The sequence below is a fragment of the Cottoperca gobio genome, chromosome 13 (genome assembly GCF_900634415.1).
Source record: "Cottoperca gobio chromosome 13, fCotGob3.1, whole genome shotgun sequence".
Lineage (NCBI taxonomy): Eukaryota > Metazoa > Chordata > Actinopteri > Perciformes > Bovichtidae > Cottoperca > Cottoperca gobio.
In genome coordinates this window covers 3,812,645-3,833,435 of record NC_041367.1, presented here as the reverse complement: position 1 = coordinate 3,833,435, position 20,791 = coordinate 3,812,645, and the positions used below count along the sequence as shown (strand labels likewise).

At 43.4% G+C, this 20,791-nt stretch overlaps 1 protein-coding gene across 3 annotated transcripts in view; it reads right to left on the bottom strand.

Annotated features, from left to right (window-relative positions):
- Positions 1-20,791, bottom strand: part of veph1 (ventricular zone expressed PH domain-containing 1) — a 67,875-nt gene that overhangs the window by 2,825 nt on the left and 44,259 nt on the right. For all 3 annotated transcript variants that reach the window (XM_029446097.1, XM_029446096.1, XM_029446098.1), the window contains exons 10-14: positions 20,577-20,716; positions 20,269-20,403; positions 11,123-11,240; positions 2,553-2,689; positions 76-129 (exon numbers count right to left, since the gene is read on the bottom strand). In XM_029446097.1, the coding sequence (XP_029301957.1) occupies positions 76-129; positions 2,553-2,689; positions 11,123-11,240; positions 20,269-20,403; positions 20,577-20,716 (584 nt within the window). The remainder of the gene's footprint in view (positions 1-75; positions 130-2,552; positions 2,690-11,122; positions 11,241-20,268; positions 20,404-20,576; positions 20,717-20,791) is intronic.

Below are 20,791 nucleotides of genomic sequence, written 5' to 3'. Positions count from 1 at the left end.
TCTAAGAGATTTAAAATGACGGCAATCTCTTAAAGGAGCAGTTGTTGAGGGATGATCACGATGTAACTACCTCACCTTCACACTTTGCACCTTGCTCAGCTCAATAGGCATGTCATCCAGCTCATCCTTCTGCAGGGAGGACACAACACAAGACAATAAACATGTGTTCTTCATCAGCTGGAGGAAGTACAAATCTATTCTGTTGTACATTATAGGGTTAATATTACTGATGCATAAACATGTTTGCACCGTTTTAATGTCGTTGCTGGTTCAGGAGGAGCAAATGATATACTGTTGGTTTGTTAATCTGCCAAATAAGTGGTAGTATAACGTACTCAAGAGCACAGCTTGAGCTGGTTGATGTTTGCAGTGTGATGTGAGTTCTGCCAGTAAAATCATTTCCTTAAGAAACGTATCTTTGTGCATTTTAATGATATCAATACTTCAGCATCACAACACTGAGTCCCAGTGTTCCAGTGTGCACAACCTCAGAACAAACCACAGGATCAACAAATACACTTTATTGTTCTGCTGCTTCCCCGGGGCAGGAAATGAAATCCTCCAGAGCACGTCCACGTTTTAAACCCCACCAAGTGTAATTTTAAAAATGTGTGTTTGTAAGCGAAAGGATGTGTAGTTGTGTGTGTGTATTCAACCACACCCATGTCTGCTTACTCACACACACACACACAACCAGATCTAGCTGTAAGACTCATAGCCCTCATAGTGTGTGTGTGTGTGTGTGTGTGTGTGTGTGTGTGTGTGTGTGTGTGTGTGTGTGTGTGTGTGTGTGTGTGTGTGTGTTCAGCGGATTCATTCATGACATTTGATTGGTTATAGCCACATGACCAATGACAAGTGATATCCTAACCAGGAAGTAAAAGTCGAGACTTAAACTAAACACACCTCACTAAAAAACATTTTCATGTGTAACTTATTCATCCTTTCATCCTTTCATCGCATCTCACAGCTTGTATTTCAGGAGATAATGACGCTGCAGCCGAAGACTTGAAGATCCTTTGGATTGCAGTTACGGTGTCCAGACAGATTCGGGAGTTTCTTCTTTTTTGTTTTGCTTCTTGGCTTTGACTTTCACAACAGTGCAGCACTTAGTGAGGTGTCAATGTGACATTATCATCTCATTATCCTGTGTGTGTGTTTGCTTTCTGTGTGTCTCCTGCTCTTATTTCTTATTCAGAGCAAGTGAATGCACCATAGCTGAGCTGTGAGTCTGCTGCTCCATGATACGTTTAAGACATAGTGGATTACCTAAAGCAAGCACGTTGAAGGCGTCTTAACAGTGAAATAAATGGAAACAAATGGCTGCCTTCCTTCACATGGACTTAATATAAAACAGGATGTGCCACATTTAGATTTAGATGAGGTGTTTACTCATTTACAACTCTCACTTTCTCTTCTTCTGTTCTGTATTCGTGCATGAAGTCCAGGCCGGCCTGTAGTTTGGCATCACTCTTTGTCTGCTCTCCATTAAGGAGGAAATGCAGTATTGAGTGTAGGACACACTGCGCAATAAACTACAATATAAAGAACATAGGTTTCCTTCTTTTTAGAATATTTTGATGCACTTGGTAAATGCTCAATGGAAATAAATGCATCACCTAAGGCAGGGGTGTCAAACATGAGGCCCGGGGGCCAAAACCGGCCCGTGGGATGACTTTGCAAAGTGTAAAGATTTGTTATTTTGAACATAAAGTAAAATGCTGTTCCAGATACCTGTGACTAAATGTTTTGTGCACATGTGTAAGTTTGAACATTTTCAGAATTAACTTTTTTGCACTAAAACGAAGGGAACATCTGGAGTTGTCGTTATTGTTACTGGTCCGGCCCACTTGAGATCACATTGCGCTGCATGTGGCCCCTGAACTAACCCTGCTCTAAGGCGACGAGAGTGAGACACAAGACTGAGCTTTGTGTGTCGAAGCTGCTCGATCACTCAATGTGGAGGAAACAACAACATGTCTTTGGTTCTTAATCTCACTCCCCGTTTGGGAAAAGCTCTTTCACAACGTACCAACCACCTCCAGAACATGCTGGCAAAGACGTACCGAGAACAGAGAGACACAAAACCTTTCCAATTTGTGGCTGCTGCAAAACGACAGGAACCCATTACCATCTGGATCGGAGCACAAAGACTATTGTTGGGAGTAAAGAAAATAAAATGATACTTCTGCAGTACAGCCACTAGAGAACATCCCACTGCTCCCAGATCATACGATCTAAAGATCCCGAGGACGCACAATCTCCTGTACAAATATAATTAATAGTTTCATTCTTGGAGATGACTTCCATAAAGCTCCATAAAGCTTGATAGGCAGTATCTCCTAATCTGTGTTTGCTACTTATGCTCTGAGTTCTAGCGGGTGAGAGTGACTCGTGTTGTAGCAGCATCACGCTGTCCTGAGGGACAGTTGAGCTTACCACAGGAGGAGATTTCCACTGTGCAGAGATTCATCCTGATTCAAGTGACCCGGCTCAGGGACGCATTAATGAAGAGTGTCCATTTGTGAGGAGGCTTCATTTTGGTTACGTACTGATTTGCCTCTCCGGAAGAGCAGCTGGTTTCCTGCCAAGGTGAAGTAGCGGGTTTTCCAGCGCTTGATGAACTTCCAGCGGACCTGCTTCTCCTTCAGCTTCCCCTCGATCAGAGGCTGACCCTCCTGGTTCACAACTAGAGAGAAAAACACAGAGACAGAGAGGGGAGAAAGAAACTATATTTCTTATGACCATCAATGGATTGATCTGCCACTGTGGTGCATTCAGGACCTGGTGGTGAGGGTCTGACATCTGAGAGCCAGATGTGTTCATGAGCCATGTAGGCCGGAACATCCAGCCGGAAAGGTTAACAATAAGAAAAAATGGTAGTTGTGAAATAAATATTGTGACATGTTTTGCAACCAAACGGCAAGTTTCTAGAATCTGCACGTTGACTTTTATAACACATGGCAGCGCAGGAGACAGCGTCATCAGTTATAATGTTATCTCTCATGTGCTCATTAAAAAACACCACCAAGTGTTTACCCTGTAGGAGCGACCTGGCTCATGGCTCGTGTCTGTGTGTGTGTGTGTGTCTGTGTGTTATGTGTGTTCTGTGTGTGTGTGTGTGTGTGTGTGTTCTGTGTGTTCTGTGTGTGTCTGTGTGTGTCTGTGTGTTATGTGTGTGTGTTATGTGTGTTCTGTGTGTGTGTGTCTGTGTGTTATGTGTGTTCTGTGTGTGTGTGTTTCTGTGTGTTATGTGTGTGTGTGTTTGTGTGTTCTGTGTGTTGTGTGTGTGTCTGTGTGTGTGTGTGTTCTGTGTGTTCTGTGTGTTCTGTGTGTGTGTGTGTTCTGTGTGTGTGTGTGCACGCTGAGACTGTGCTCTGCAGACACATGATGTTTTGGTGCCAGTACAGCAGGACTTCAGATGTTGACCACCAAACAGAGTCGCTCTTTGTGTCCACGATGAGGGAAGATTACTGCAGTCTGATCAGAGTGTGTGTGAGTGTGAGTGAGTGTGTGTGAGTGTGTGTGAGTGTGTGTGAGTGTGTGAGTGTGTGTGTGTGAGTGTGTGTGAGTGTGTGAGTGTGTGTGTGTGTGAGTGTGTGAGTGTGTGTGAGTGAGTGTGAGTGAGTGTGAGTGAGTGTGTGTGAGTGTGAGTGAGTGTGTGTGAGTGTGTGTGAGAGTGTGTGTGTGTGTGTGTGAGTGAGTGTGAGTGTGAGTGCGTGTGCGTGTGAGTGAGTGTGAGTGTGTGCGTGTGCGTGTGAGTGAGTGTGAGTGTGAGTGCGTGTGCGTGTGAGTGAGTGTGAGTGTGTGTGTGAGTGTGTGTGAGTGTGTGTGTGTGTGTGTGTGCGTGTGAGTGAGTGTGAGTGTGAGTGAGTGTGAGTGTGAGTGTGTGTGTGTGTGAGTGAGTGAGTGTGTGGGCATGCTGGGAAGATGATTCACTGAAGGTGCCTGACGTCAAACAGAGTTGAGTGAAACATTTACATCCTTTATCAGTGTGTGTGTGTGTGTGTGTGTGTGTGTGTCCTCTGCACATTGACTTCCTGTCAGCCTGTTTTGACAGAACCACTGATTATATACCCCCCCCCCCCCCCCCCCCCCCCCACGGTAATGATGTGCCGCCTTGTCTGCATCACCTAACAAATATTTCCATTTCTTCTTCTGGTGTATAAATCATCGCGCCTTGCTTTGATGCCGACACCTGGAAAGTGATTCCTGGATTTGTTGTCAGGCTCAGGCAAGTATTACAGTTCACAACACCGTGTCCGAGACACGCCGACGTCCAAGACAACGAGATGAGGACACAAAACACACACACACACACACACACACACACTGAGTCACAAACAAATACAGGGGATGTCTGCTGAGCTCTGCTGCTTTCACGCTTCTACTTCGATCAACCTCATCACAATTCATATTCAAATCTCAATCTGCCAGTGGCTCTTGAGCTCCAGGGAAGTGACCGACTGTGACAGGACTCAAGTGTCCCAAACCATTAGCAGAAGCAGCTGTCCCTCCAACACGCCGAATTACACCCTCAGGCCCAAACATAAAGAACGGGCATGTCTGTATTGATCAATGTGCGTTGGTGTCGTACTGTGTCTACGGTGACATCTATCCTGCAGGAGAACTGTTGGTTTCACTGGAGACTTACTCGTCCTGCTTAGTTATCAAGCTGAGGGAAAAATGTAAACAAGTTACCCCCCACCCCCTTTTTAAGTGATATAATTGTATAACTGGAACAAATGCCAAGAGAAAAACTGTTTCTTGTAACATGTCTAACTTTGCAAAAACATCTTTCAGAATAGAAAATAAAACAGTTAAGGGAAAGCAGACCATTTCATTTGGCTTGGTTTTACTGTACAGACACACACACACACACACACACACACACACACACACACACACACACACACACACAAAGTATAGACTTGAATTAAACAGCTATAGCATGAAGGATACATGGATGACTGTAATGTCTTCTGATTCACCTCATTTGATCTCCCAGCAGCAGCATTATGAGGCTAATGTGATGCTAATGTGATGCTAATGTGATGCTAATGCTACATTATAAGAAGCTTTTAGTTAAACTGTTCATTTACTTCTTGATTTAACTTTCACTCATGTGGACGTAATGTAAATGTCTCCTATATTAATTACTGAGCTTCCTCTGGGAACTTATTGTTGATCTTTTACAGGTGACACTTTGTTTCTTCCCGACATGAAGCACAAATCTTTCACAACCTTTATTGATTTGATCTTTTCTGATTTGTAATCCCACATTGACTCCAGTAAAAACCTCAAAGGCTAACTGACTGCTGTCTTTAATCTGAACTGTACTGCAAAGCTTTGCACCTACACGCACAGCAGGGCTCATTTTGTGAAACGAAAACTACGACTAAATATGTTTGTCAGCAACTTTTCTTCCCCTGACTGAGAACAAGGACATTTGACATTTGACTAAATAATAAAATGAACAGAAAAGAAGAAAGAGTCCTAAAACTGCGTTACTGCATATCTAAGGCTAAGTAATCGTAGTTAAGATTGAAATGAAAGACGAGATGGAAGGTTTGACTGTGTTATAGATGAATATGATAAATGATCCCTTCTGGTCAATAACAAGCTATTAGCTAACATGTTTCCTTATGACTACAACCCTGCTGGAGGATATCTAGCATGCACCCTTGAGAAAAGCCGTCCTAAATCATTTAAGCACATTTCTCTGACCCCCAAAACTCCATCTGTGGTAATAACACTCACTTAAACTCTGGCACAGCGTAATGAACGGCTCTCTTTAAACAGGGAATCTCCTGAGTTTGCAACATATATTCCTGGAGGTGAGAATGTCTGTCTTCACTGATTGATGGTGAACATGATGGAGAGTCTCACTTGGGGTTTTCCATATTTCTTTGTCTTCCAGACATTAGTGGATGTGTGTTCAAAGTCCCATGTAGAGTTATGAGGCAGTGAGGGGGTGAAGGGGTACGTTTGGTGATTAGGTGTTTTATCCATCCACGCAAAGAGAGAGAATGAGAGCGCGCACATGTCGAACCTGCAAACCCTTTTCTGGCATGTCCACACATACAGTACACACGTACATACGCACGCACGCACGCACGCACACACACACACGCTACTGGGCTCATTACCTGCTCACTTCAAAGGACATTCCAGTAGTTAAAGTCTATCATAAAGCATCATGGAGTTGCAGTAACCTCTGGCTTCACTTTGGCCTTCACAACACTTCACCTTTCTCTCTCTTTTTATGCTTCACCGTTAAAACAGGAGAGCAGCTCCCTTCTCCCTGTGTGCTCCTCACCTCTGCAGTAATCACAGCGTGCATGCTTTTACTTTGGTAATGCAATATAAAGCATTATATAGAGTACAATGTTGGCTGGTAGCAGCTGGTAATGTGAACAGCATGCATAGATGGTAAATATGTGAAGTTTTACGTAGCGCATTTATGATAGAAACACATGAACTATATACAAATACATATCTGAAGTCAAGTTGTTACATTAGCTTCAGTGAGATAAGTCATTACTGTCATTCACTGTAACTTGACCTCATGTGCTGGATGGAGCTGGACACTAAGGAAGTTTCCATGGGACACTTTTGGTTTGTTTTCTGGCTTCGACTGCATATTGTGCATGTTGTGCATGTTGTGCATGTTGTGCATGTTGTGCATGTTGTGCATGTTGTGCATGTTGTGCATGTTGTGCATGTTGTGCATATTGTGCATGTTGTGCATGTTGTGCATATTGTTTTATGGACATTTTCATCTCCGTGAAAGACGTGTTCATATGTTTCGCATCTTTATAAACCGCTTTGTATTGTGTTACATGTACCCTGAGCCATTTTTGCAAAGAGTGTGTGCACTGTGGTGCGATCACTAACCCCAAAGTACAACAGTGATATACAGGAAGTATATTGCATCATGTACATATAGTGTTTAGTGTTTTTATTTGTAAACTGCATTGCAAAGTAAAAATGAGCTGATTGAATAGTTCAATACATTTTCTGTGAAATCCGACACATGCAACACGGGCTGAAACCTGCAGCGGCTGCTAATGATATTTTTGATTCACAGTATATTAAGTGAACGTATATGGTTCTGAAAGGTGTGGCCTCTGGGTCTAGAGCGGTTTATGTATAATGTCAGAGACGGTCTGGAGAGGAGACAGCGCACGAAGAGTCAATTTCCTGTATATGGTCCTGAGTCTATTAACTCCAATGGGGGAAGTGAACGTGAACATACATTATGATTCTTTCGCCCCTATAATCACTAAAACTTAATATCGGACCCATTTCTCACAAGTCACATACCTTCCGAACAATCTGGGACTAAAATGGCATTTTAAATGTTTAAGCTAACATCAAGTAATGTTTGCAAGCGCCCGAGCTGACTCATTTTGGTAAACATGTTTGTTAGCTGTGTAAATACCTGATGTTAGACACACAGTAGACCGCGCCCACTTGTAATGTGTCATCTGTAGTTATAGATATAGTTATCTTTATGTTGTCTGACTCTCAACTGCAGAACATTATTTGTTTTAAGTTTAGAAATGTCTCAGCGAGCAGCTACTTTGTAACAATCCATTTGAATATTTAAACACTAGCCCAGCACAATCATGTCTACATGGTCATACTGTACTGTATCCATGTTTTGCACAAAATGTTACAAAAGTCTCTTTTACTCAAAGTTATGTAGCAGACAGTTGACAGCTGATAGTTTATAGTGTTGGTTCAGGCCACTGAGTTCATGTGACTGACACAATGATGTCAGGCCTCAGGTGGTGAAGGCCAAAGAGGGGTCACTTATTTAACACAGAGGGCTGTTTGAATACAACACAGGCTCGATTTATCGCCATGTTGGGAGCTTACAAGTTACATGATGACTCCTTATTTCTCTGACTCATATCACAAATACTAAATGTGTTCACACACAAGTTGTTTCTGCTCACTTGTCTTGTGTGTGTTCATTTCTGTTTCATTAAAAACTCTCATTCCTGGCTCGATGCCACAGCTAGAGAAATAAAAAGTTGTTTTTCCTGATTGTACAAATAAACACACCCACACTTCCGCAGTACACAGCGGAAAGGCGCCACATGGCCGGATTTTGAGCACGTTTGATCCTGCCCGCTGTGGCATCTCTGCTCTGTGTGTGTGTGTGTGTGTGTGTGTGTGTGTGTGTGTGTGGCTCAGTTAAACTGACGAACAGCGAACAGCAGAGGAGAGAGGCGACAGCGCATAAAAACACACAGCGAGGAAACAAAGGATTTCCTCGCGCCTTGGTATCAGATGCCAAAGCGGCGGTATTTGACGACCAGGGGATGAGAACGGTCTGCACACCACTCTGCACGCTGTTATTGGCTGGAGGTTACACGTCCACGTCCAAAAGCTATTTGCTGACACGCAGAAACTTCCCATACATCAAAATAATAATAAAAGAGAACACAGGGCTGCAGGCCTGCAGATACACACACCACCACACTCTTCTAGTTGATCATAAGTGATGATTGAGAGGGATTATTTTTGTATACATACACACCACAAACACATTCCATTAATATTCATTGTAGTAAGGTGGAGGCAGAACTCTCAGAGACGTAAGTGAGACTATATACTAGATTTGGGTGAACTAACTATTTAAGTTAACACCAGACAGACATGCAGAGCAGAAGGGCCATCCGAGGCCACATGCACACACGCTTACAATCACACAATCCCAGTGGGAGAATACTGTTATTCCTTCTCTGAATCCTGTAATCTAGAGACGCTGGCATGAAGCTCAAAGGCAATCATCTGTTCCTTGCAGCCACTCGGCTGGCTCAGAGATTACACCGGTTTGTTCCGAGCAGCGGAGCTGGAAGATTGGCTTTCATTTGGCTTTTGTGCTGACGAGAGTGCGTGTGTTTACTTCTGTGCATGTGTGTGTTTGAAGAGATCATATGGAAGAAAGAGAAAATTAAAAGCTGTAACCCAGTTTACTGACAGCTTCCATATAAATACTTTTCATTTCACTAGAGCTGCATCGGCCTCCTGTTGATGTAGCTATTATATTATGCTGCAGGGGAACAAACAGTGTCGGTCAGTGGAGGACGTTACAGTTAGCATGTATATACCAGGGAGAGCTGGTTTATGCTGACGGGGAGTGACAGTCTGTGCAACACGAGCCGGTTAGGTGGTTTACGACTTCAGCATCACACTATAGTCAACAGGAATACCACTGACAATCCATAATATTATACACCCAGTGCTCACTCGCTAATGGAAACACATAGCGACATGCTACAGAGCTAACGTCAACTGTGCATCAAACGTTTAGCTAGCATCAGAAAGCTAATATCTCTTCGTGTGCAGCCGTCAACGAGCATGAGCCGACGTCGTTGATGCACGTCATCCTCGCCAGCTTTGACAGGGTTATTGCACAAACAATCCAAGAGCAGACGAGAAACCAGAGAGCCGACGTGCCCACAGAAGCAGCCAAGAAATCTGTGCAAGCAACAATATATCTGAGTGCAAGCAACAATATATCTGAGTGCAAGCAGGCAGTTTGAGGAGAGGCAGGGACTTCTTGAGTGTGAGGGCGTGGTTCTGGGGGGGAAAGCATTACAAAATCTGAACGTGAAATCAAGGACGCACGCTCTTGAATAAAGGTAGTAAACAAGCTCCATAGAGGAAATGCACTCGACAGGTTTGTTAGCTCAAGAATATAAACAATATGTTTTACTGAGAAACACATCTTCTCACATAACCCGGGATGTTTATGACTTCATAAAAACCTGTGAGACACTGATGTAGTAATCATCTACAATCTGAAGCTTTCTCCCTCCAAAGCACATAAACAAACACACACATGCTCACACTAAACTTTTACTGCATCACATCTGCCGCTTTCCTTCCAACGGCAAACTACTTCCTGCCGCTGGCTTTGACTTTCATCACAGCCTGAAAACACCATGTTGCTCAATGGGACGGAGGTTTACAGCACTTTTACTTTATCGTACCCCACTGCTCTCATTCTGTCTTCATCACAACACATCTGGCACAAAGTCCTCTTATATAACTAGTATTTACATTCATGCGAGACTGACACAGAGACACCTGCAGATTTAAAGCCTGTGTCCTAAACATTTGCTCTCCTAAGGCTAAACTGTCACGTGTTGCTTTATAGACTCTGCAAATGTCTCGTCACTCAACTACAAATATTTAGTTTGTGCTTTCTTCTTTTGTTCGCAGAGGAGAAACAAGTGAGAAGAGACGGGCAGCAGATGCTCGACCGCGTAAATCAAGCTTAAAAAGACACGTCTGAAGAGTGAAGAGCTGCCGCTGTATGAAAGAGTTGTTTCTTTATTATTTTTGTTATATTTTGTACAGTTTTATGTCTCCAGTGTGTCGAGGTTTAGAGTAGACAGTAATCTAAATGTGATTTGAGTATTTGGCCACTATTCCACGTCTGACTTCATCACAGTGCTTATCGAAGCGGGTTAAGGAAGTACTGGGGTCTAGAGTAAACTAATCAGAAGTGAATTATGATGGCACTGATTGACTGATTACAGGACCCTTCAAACAAGAGCCGCGCTTTGCTGCGTTTTCCTCGAGTGTTCTGGGAAAAGATTCTTCCCCTTGAAGGCATTTTGAGTGAAAACATCCCGCGGAGCTCTGCGATGGTGACATCTTTGGAAATCCTACTTTACTTGTTCTTTGCTGTGTTTGGAGAAGACAACGAGGGGATTGGGAGAAATTCAGAAGAAAGCCCAGTTGAGTTTATTCTGTCAAAGTGATTTGATATATAAGAGATGAACATATGAGGCGGAGACGGTACATTTCTTTATTCTTTGGCCATGAAGTTATTGATTTTACTTTATTACATCAATGAAGTCAGTTAATGCACAACGTATTCATTGTCTTGTTAAATTCAATGTTTACAGAACAGAAAGTAATCGTATCATAAAATCTACCTGATGCCAAAGAAAGGATCTTAAAGTGCTTTTTGACAAACATCTGTTGGTCATGCCCGTACACTAAACAATGTGTACTCTGATCGTGGTTATGTAGAAGTCATGCGTGCGTGTGTGTGTGTGTGTGTGTGTGTGTGTGTGTGTGTGTGTGTGTGTACCTGTGGCCTTCTCAGGGTTGTTACACATGAAGCAGAGCCAACCTCCCTCTTCCTCACTGTATCCAAACAGGTCAAAGAAACGAACCTCTTCCAGCTGAATCTGGAGACTGTCCAGCTCCTGGAGACAGACGGGAGGGAAACACAATATTTATTAAATGTCCTGTAACTATATTTGAACTTTTTACTTATAATATTGACAATAAGGTAATTTTCCCAAAAGACATATGAGCTCTCACAGCAGGTGAAGCGCGAGTGATGATAATACATTTGATTAGTGGGTTTGGGGGTCCTGGTGTTATGTCACTGGGACATTAAAGATTTCTGCTGTGATGATCGGCCTTCCTGCCAACACCGAGTCTGATCCATCCAATAATAATTATACTTGTTTTCCCTTCATATTACATCCGCACAGTGCACACTGCGTTTTCATATTAGGTACGATTTATTCGCATATTGCCTGAGCACCATTGCTTCCCCGCCGCTCAGCTTTCATATCAGTAAAGTTGTTCTGTACTTGTAAAGAACGAGATCGCGGGTACAAGCGGCCGAGATGTGTTTTCTCAGACGGGTGGCGTCTCCCTTAGAGATCGGGTGAGAAGCTCAGCCATCAAGGAGAGACTCAGAGCCGCTGCTGCTTTACGTTGAAAGGAGCCAGTTGAGGTGGTTCATCTAGTAAGGAGCCACCTGGGCGCCTCCCGAGGGAGGTGTTCCAGGCACAGCTGGGAGGAGACCCCGGGGAAGACCCAGGACTCGGTGGAGAGATTATATCTCCTCACTGGGAACGCCTCGGGATCCCCCAGTCGGAGCTGGAGGATGTGGCCTGGAGAAGGGAAGATTTGGGGTTCCTTACTGGAGCTGCTGCCCCCGCGACCCGACCCCGGATAAGCGGTAGACGATGGATGTTCTGTACTTGAACACACTCCATCATCTACGTGACATTTGTTTATGTTGTCGCTGTAGTGTAGACATACGAGCATTATGCCTCCTATTGTTTCTTATTGTGGAGACAAGAACAAACCTGCTGTATCTCCACTCGCCCTGCAGTTGAGAGGATGAGCATGGCGGGTGCTGCGCAGGAAAGGAATTTAAATAAGACATTTCAAGAGCTGTATTTCTATCTGTGGAGACAGGGCTGTCAGTGTATATCAGCACAGACAGCTACACCTCATACTCAGCTTGAACACAATACTAGTTCAAGTTTAAATGTTGTTTTTGTCCAACAACACCACAAGAAGGATGAAGAACCAAAGTGTTTGTACCTCTACCTCTCACCTCTCACTCTTGTACCCAGATGAGACAAACTAAGGATATGAAAGTCTATTTACAGTATCAAGCTTTATATATATATATATATATATATTATTGATCAGCCCTGATGCTGATCCAGTGGTCCGGCTCAGAGTCTCCTTGCTATTCTCTCTTATAGATTACGAAAAGAAAGAAAACGGGGAAAAGAAATGGGAACGTACGGGAAAGGTTAAACCCGCCCACAGAAATCTGTTCAAGCTTGTTAAAACTGCGTCACACACACACACACACACACACACACACACACACACACACACACACACACACACACACACACACACACACACACACACACACACACACACAATCATAATCACAAGCACATGCACACAAATGATAAGTGACCCTCAACTCCAAGAGGTACTTAAAAGCTTGACATTCCAGTCATGGACTGTGCATCAGTGTGTGAGTGTGTGTGTGTGCGTGTGTGCGTGTGTGCGTGTGTGTGTGTGTGTGTGTCAGAATAGAAAGTAATGGAAACCAATAGAAACCCCTAAAGACCCCCTGCACATGGTAAGAGTTATACTTCATACTGTATTTATGTACATATGTCTTCATGTTGCATGAGTTAAAGCGGATCTCTCTATAATGAATTCACAGTTTTAATTCACTTTCCAGAGAAGTTAGAGTCGCATGTGAAGAGTGGCATGTGAAGAGTGGCATGTGAAGAGTGGCATGTGAAGAGTCGCATGTGAAGAGTGGCATGTGAAGAGTGGCATGTGAAGAGTGGCATGTGAAGAGTCGCATGTGAAGAGCGGCATGTGAAGAGTGGCATGTGAAGAGCCGCATGTGAAGAGTGGCATGTGAAGAGTGGCATGTGAAGAGTGGCATGTGAAGAGTGGCATGTGAAGAGTGGCATGTGAAGAGTGGCATGTGAAGAGTGGCATGTGAAGAGTCGCATGTGAAGAGTGGCATGTGAAGAGTGGCATGTGAAGAGCCGCATGTGAAGAGCCGCATGTGAAGAGTCGCATTTGATGAGTATAAGAAAAATAGGTAGCAGTAACGGCAGAGCTTCCAGTGTGTCTGACCTTTAGACCCGAGCCCCTTCAGCCAGCCCTTGATGTTAATGAGCGAGGTTGTAAATGTGAAAGCTGTTTTTTATGTGTGTATTCCCACACACACACACACACACACACACACGATTGAAAGAGTGAAGAGCTTTTAGATTCATCTATACGTCTTTTTGCGTTGCTGATACAGATAAACCCGGACCATGTGTGTGCGTGTGTGTGTGTGTGTGTGTGGCTGAAGAGACTGAGTTTTATGCAAACATTATTTTATTTTGATAGGATTCAGGCGGCTCGTGAGGCGTTTGCAAGATGTTGCACAGACAGGGTCTATTAAAAGACGCTATCAAGTTGCATTATGGGAAGGGATTCAGGGTGTGACATGCTACATTCACAAAGTAATGTAATATTTAATAATAAATCACTCGCAGGGACAATTTCTCTGCAAAATCAATGCTTTTACTTTGATACCTTTAGTACATTTTGTGCTTGTGAAGTATTGCCACTTTTATTTAAATCTGCTATAACTGATTTCTTTGGGCCACATTGGGGCAGCGAAAACAAGTCGTTAGTAAACAGTTGCCCGGCTGGCGAACTCTTCCTTTAGCTCCTGAGGGAGATATGTGACTCTTAATCTGCTAAATGCTCCTCTGCGTCCCCTGCATTGTCTCTAACTATGTCTATCTGCTGTTTTGAGCTTTTCCAGTGGAAACATCTGCCTGCTGTGGTTGGAAACCAATCTACACAAACTAAACAATGAGTTTAAACTCACTATAACACTCTGTGAAGACGCTATATATCAACAAAAGTTGAATCCAGGGCACGTCTTCAAGGAAATAATGCTAAACAGATAAAAGGTAATAAAGTCAAATTGTGCCAGGAACAGAAAACCTTGACAAACAAACAGGAAATGTTTACTCATTGGATACTTTGTGACTTTACAAAGTCATTTCCATTCCAAAGAGTTTTGTCTCTCAGAAGAGACAATAAAAAAGATTTATTTGGGGCATAAACAATCCACATCGTGTGTAAACAAATGTCAAGGTAATTAAAAAAGCTTTAACATTGTTGACTGATTACAAAGCAAAGCGAACGTGAATCATCTATTCTCCACAAAGCAACAAACAAGAGAAGGACAGAAGCGGAAAGACCATGTCAGACGGACTGTGAGTCAGAAGTTGAGCAACAATGATCGACACAACTCAATGAGAAGTGAATCATCACATGAGACGAGGAAGATAACACGCGAGTGTGTACGTGCGGCCGGGCAACAGGCTGAAGAGGACAATCAGGAACAGAGCGATGAAGAAACAATGGCTGGATTATGTGAATCTGAATATAATCTGTCTATCCTCACGTAACCCCATCCACCCGTTCAGCACGCCCCCTCTTCCTGCACCTCACCCCCCCACTCTGTTTGTAGATCGACGTTATAATTTGATCAAGATTGTAAGTGAACATGACTGATTACAACAGAAGGACTCTCCATCACTGTATGATGTCCTTGTAGTCTCACCTGATGTGTTATTTAAACTTATTTAAAGTCTGTGTACAGGTGATGGAGAACAGGATGGAGAACAGGCTGGAGAACAGGATGGAGAACAGGATGGAGAACAGGCTGGAGAACAGGATGGAGAACAGGATGGAGAACAGGATGGAGAACAGGATGGAGAACAGGCTGGAGAACAGGATGGAGAACAGGCTGGAGAACAGGATGGAGAACAGGATGGAGAACAGGCTGGAGAACAGGATGGAGAACAGGATGGAGAACAGGCTGGAGAACAGGATGGAGAACAGGATGGAGAACAGGATGGAGAACAGGCTTCCACTGTCTTAGTGAAACAAGTCGTATGAAGCGTTGTGCGGCTCCAGAGGCGTTCAAGTCGGAGATAAACTGCCTCAAGTGAAAACTAAAAGAGTCTGGAGGTGTGGAGTTTACCAGACCTCTGCACGAGTAGCGCCTCCAGGCTACTGTTTGCAGCTACCATCATAACACATCCAAAACTCTGACCCAACTCTTTGTGGTTCAGTTGCATTGTGGGTAATGTAGGCGGCAGGTTCGGCAAGGAAGAAGAAAGTGTGGAATTAAAAAGATGCGTTATTTTCAGATTTGAAAGAATCCTTCGTTAACTGATTCATTTTAAAGTTTAAGCAGCGCACGTCTTACGTCAGTTAACATTGTTGTATACGTTAATTTGAACCTGGAGACGGCAGGAGAGGAGAGGAGAGGAGACAAGAAGAGATGAGAGGAGATGAGACAAGAAGAGATGAAAGGAGAGGAGAGGAGAGGAGACAAGAAGAGATGAGAGGAGATGAGACAAGAAGAGATGAAAGGAGAGGAGAGGAGAGGAGACAAGAAGAGATGAAGGAGGAGATGAGACAAGAAGAGAGGAGAGGAGAGGAGAGGAGAGGAGAGGAGAGGAGACAAGAAGAGATGAAGGAGAGGAGAGGAGACAAGAAGAGAGGAGAGGAGAGGAGAGGAGACAAGAAGAGATGAAGAGGAGAGGAGACAAGAAGAGATGAAAGGAGAGGAGAGGAGACAAGAAGAGATGAAGGAGAGGAGAGCAAGAAGAGATGAAAGGAGAGAGAGACAAGAAGAGATGACAGGAGAGGAGAGGAGAGGAGATGAGAGGAGAGGAGAGGAGAAGGATGAGACAAAGATGACGGAGAGGAGAGGAGAGGAGATGAGAGGAGAGGAGAAGCTTTTTGGAGGTTTCCTGAATAAACTTAAGCTGAAAAAAGAAAGGAAGGACAGTGGGAGGAGTAGAGAGGGGAGTGTGAGTCAGGAGAAAGGTGAGTGGAGGAGAAGTGGGAGTGTTGGAAAGGGGAGGGGATGAAGGCACAGGCTTTTCTTTTGTGTCTCTCCGACATTCATCCTTAAGTCTGTCTGTACATAAACGTCCTGATGTTATCGGCCATTACCCAAGCAGGGAACAATCCTCATATGTAAAACCAGATGCTTCAGCTCCTTATTCCGTCTTCCTGTTTCTTTTTATCTAATCCCAGTCTCTGCTGTCTTTAGCTAATCTCTCCTCATATCACATTTCTCTCTTTAGTCCTCTCCTCCCGTTTCTTCTTCTCCCCTTAAGGTCTGACACTTTTCTCGCTTCATCTCAATTACTCTGCGCCTGAATGTTTTCTCGCCAAACGTGCTTCAATCCTCCACTTTCCTCCCTCGTACTGATTTATGTCAGCTGTGATAAACACAGTGATAAGTTTAATAGTTCTTTATTACATAACAGGTCATTCAGCAGACGCTCTCACCCAGAGCGACTTACAGTGAACTCACTACAGGGACAGTCGTAGACCACAAGGCTATCACCTGGTCAAGCGGAGGCTCCCCACCCCTGCTTTAAACCAATCACCTTTTTATTGTTACTGTATCTTTCTAAGCCTTCCCCTCCTCCGTTTCTGCTTTTACCTCCCACTAGCCCTCTCATCTGTGCTCGCACCAGCTTTCTATTATCTCTGTGTCATAAAGCTACTAAAGCGGGTTGTCAGAGGTTGTACATAACTCTCTCTAGAATCTCTGGAGCCTCATAAAGCCCATAAACGCCTTTTAAATCTCCCTGTCAGTACAGATATAATCGATAACCTTCTGTGTCTTATAGCCTTCCTCCCTTTCCCATCTCTTCCCTCCTCGTCTTCCACTCCATGTGTTTCTGATTGGCTGAAGGACTAATAAAGAGGGAAAGCAAGCACGAGGAAATGCAGAGTGCTCTGTGGTTTTGTCTCTAAGTGCCTCCTGGAAAATGAAACTGAACCCATTGGAAGCAGAAAGAGACATAAAAAGTCTCTCATTGTGTTGGTGCCCCGTGTGCACTTGGCAGGTTCATCGGGTCGGTATCATTACATGTTATTAATGGCGGCTCCGCTCACATCCCGGCAGCTGCACGCTGTTTGTCAGGTCTGTATCTGTTTAACGCATCTGTAATCTGTCTGTTACGTTAGAATAAACATTTGACGCAAGCCTAAGAAGCGTTCTGCTGCACACGCTTCTCACGCTAGCGTTCACATATTTAGCGCATCTGCAGTATTTACATTTCTGTTTGTGTGCAGCTTGAACAGTATATCTAATTATCTTTATAACAAGTTTACGAGCATGTTTGAAGCGCTCGAGTCTTCCTGCCCTGCAGAGGTGGAATGTACCTTTAATCAAGTACTTTAATTTGAGGTACTTGAATTTAGTTTATATTTTCATAAAACCTTCTACTTCTACAGTTCAAAGGGAAATATATACCTGACAGCCTACAAATTAAAATAGTATACATATATAAATATATAAATTAAACCGTTTATACAAGTACAACAGAACATTTAATGGCAATAATAATAGATATTTTGATAATTTTTTCATGCAAAACCACAGTTCAAGCTTCTCAAATGAGGATTTACTGCTTTTTAACTTTTAATTTGTATTTATTTTTAATAATTTTAAGTTTTTATCTTATTTAATTGGGGAAAACAAGCATTGTGAAGGTGTCACTTTGGTAATTGTGACGGCGTACTATTTTCTGAATTTTTAAAAAGCAAACAATCAGTCGATTAATCATTTAAACCAACTATTAATCATTAATCATTAATCATTAATCATTAATTATTAATTATTAATCACAGTCCTTTACAAAATAGTAAGAAATCTAACATCCTGCTGAGCTTGCCTACATTAATGTATAAGTAATAATAATCTAACAGCATAATGTACAGTAATATTTGGACATTGGCACAATGTTCATCATGTTGTCTCTGTACACGACCACAATGGACTTGACATTAAACACTCAACATGTGCTTTAAGTGCAGACTTCAGCTTTAATTTGAGGGTATTTACATCCAGATCAGATGACCGGTGGAGGAACTACAACACATTGTACACGTGGTGTTCCCTTCTTAAGGGTTAGGATTAATTCATTAATTAAAGGGTTAAGTAATTGGACAACTGTCTGCTCAGCTGTTCCATGGCCAGGTGTGTGTTGTGTCCTCGTTAGTTCATGTACAAGGAGCAGATAAAAGGTCTAGAGCTCATTTCAAGTGTGGTATTTGCTTTTGTAATGTGTTGAGGTCAACTCTCAATATGAAGTCTAAAGAGCTGTCACTATCAGTGAAGCAGGACATCGTTCGGCTGAACCATCAACACAAACCCATCAGAGTCAAAGAGAACAATGAAGAGAAGACGTCACCAGAGTAAATACAGAGGGTTCCCCACACGACGTAAACCAGTGGTGAGCCTCAACAACAGGAAGACCCGATTAGAGTTTACTAAAATCTATAAAAGCCTGTAAAGTTCTGGATCAACATCCTGTGGACAGATGAGACAAAGATCAACTTGTACCAGAATGATGGGAAGAGAAGAGTATGGAGAAGGAACTGCTCATGATCCAGAGCACACCACCTCATCAGTGAAGCGTGGTGGTGGTCGTGTTATGGCGTGGGCATGTATGGCTGCCAATGGAACTGGTTCCCTTATTGATGATGTGACTGCTGACAAAAGCAGCAGGATGAACTCTGAAGTGTTTTGTATATTATCTGCTCATATTCAGCCGAATGCTTCAGAACTCATTGGACGGCGCTTCACAGTGCAGATGGACAATGACCCAAAGCGTACTGCGAAAGCAACCAAAGAGTTCTTTAAGGCAAAGAAGTGGAATGTTCTGCAATGGCCAAGTCAGTCACCTGACCTGAATCCAAGTGAGCATTTCACTTGCTGAAGACAGAACTGAAGGGAAACTGCCCAAAGAACAAGCAGGAAGTGAAGACAGCTGCAGTGGAGGCCCGGCAGAGCATCACCAGGGACCGAACCAGCGTCTGCTGATGTCTCTGGGTTCCAGACTTCAGGCTGTCGTTGACTGCAAAGGATTCTCAACCAAATATTAAAACTGACAATTTAATTTATGATTATGTGACTTTGTCCAATTACTTTGTCTTTAAAAAGGGAACACCACGTATACAATGTGTTGTAGTTCCTCCACCGTTCATCTGATCTGGATGTAAATACCCTCAAACTAAAGCTGAAGTCTGCACTTAAAGCACATGTTGATTGTTTAATGTCAAGTCCATTGTGGTCGTGTACAGAGCCAACATGATGAACATTGTGTCAATGTCCAAATAGTTCTGGACCTAACTGTATAATAGTCACATGGGCTATTTTTCTGCATTTAGTAATTTTACTTGTAATACTTTAAGTACATTTAGCTGATTATACTTTTACTTAAATAACATTAACAACGCAGGACTTTTACTTGTAGTGGAGTGTTTTTGCAGTGTGGTAATACATGTATGTAACGGATCTGCTTCCACCACTGCTGCCCTGCGTACCGTTTGTGTGTGTGTGTGTGTGTATGTGTGTGTGTGTGTGTGTTTATGAATAACGGGGCTCCATATGCTCCATATGGTATCCATGGCTGGTCCATCGGACTTCAGCCACAACATACGTTGAGAGAAATACAAACCACAGCTGTATTTTCTTTTTGGATCTAATTATTTCCTTGCGACCACTTAACTTGTCACATTATGAAGAGGCAGCACGAGGAACACCACCCCCACACACACCCACACACACCCACACACACCCACACACACCCACACACACACCCACACACACACACACACACACACACACACACACACACACACACAGAGTCTTTGTATACAGAACTGTCCATTTAGTGCATTCCATATTTAAACAAAGTGGATGTTGAACTTTGACACTTGGAGTTTAGATTTTTCTTTCACTACCAATGACTTCATCGCCTCAGTTGGAGACAGAAGCAGCGCACACACACACACACACACACACACACTCACACACACACACACACACAGATTCAGTACCTTCCTGTGTGGGGTTGTGTGCTGTGTCATAGCCATGGGGAAGCTGTGCGCTCCTTTTATCTGCGTCTTCTCCCAAAGGGAAGCGAGCCTCTGCACACCCTCATCCCTGGAGGACAGCGCGACGCTGGACTTACTCTGGTCGAAAGAGAGAGTAAAGAAAACAGAAGGGGAAACATGTTTAAAGACAGAGGAACAGTACGGGCAACTATACATTTGAACAGAAGCATCCCAAATATGACAAGGAGGCGTTCAGAAAAGGACATTTCTTTTTTGTTCTGCTGTGAAATACAACCCCACGGTCTGTGCACCTGCAGGTGGAGCAGCATGATGTGTATCCAAAGGTGAGGCTGTCTGCTGGTCAGGTTGAAGCAGGACTTGGCGTACAGACAGTAGTGGCCCTTAAGAGGACAGGAGAAGGACAGCTTGGCCACACAGCCTCGATTTGAATCTGCCACACAAACACAGACACACAAATAAAAACAAAATCATTAACATTTAGCAGATGCTCACAGAGTCAGTGAGC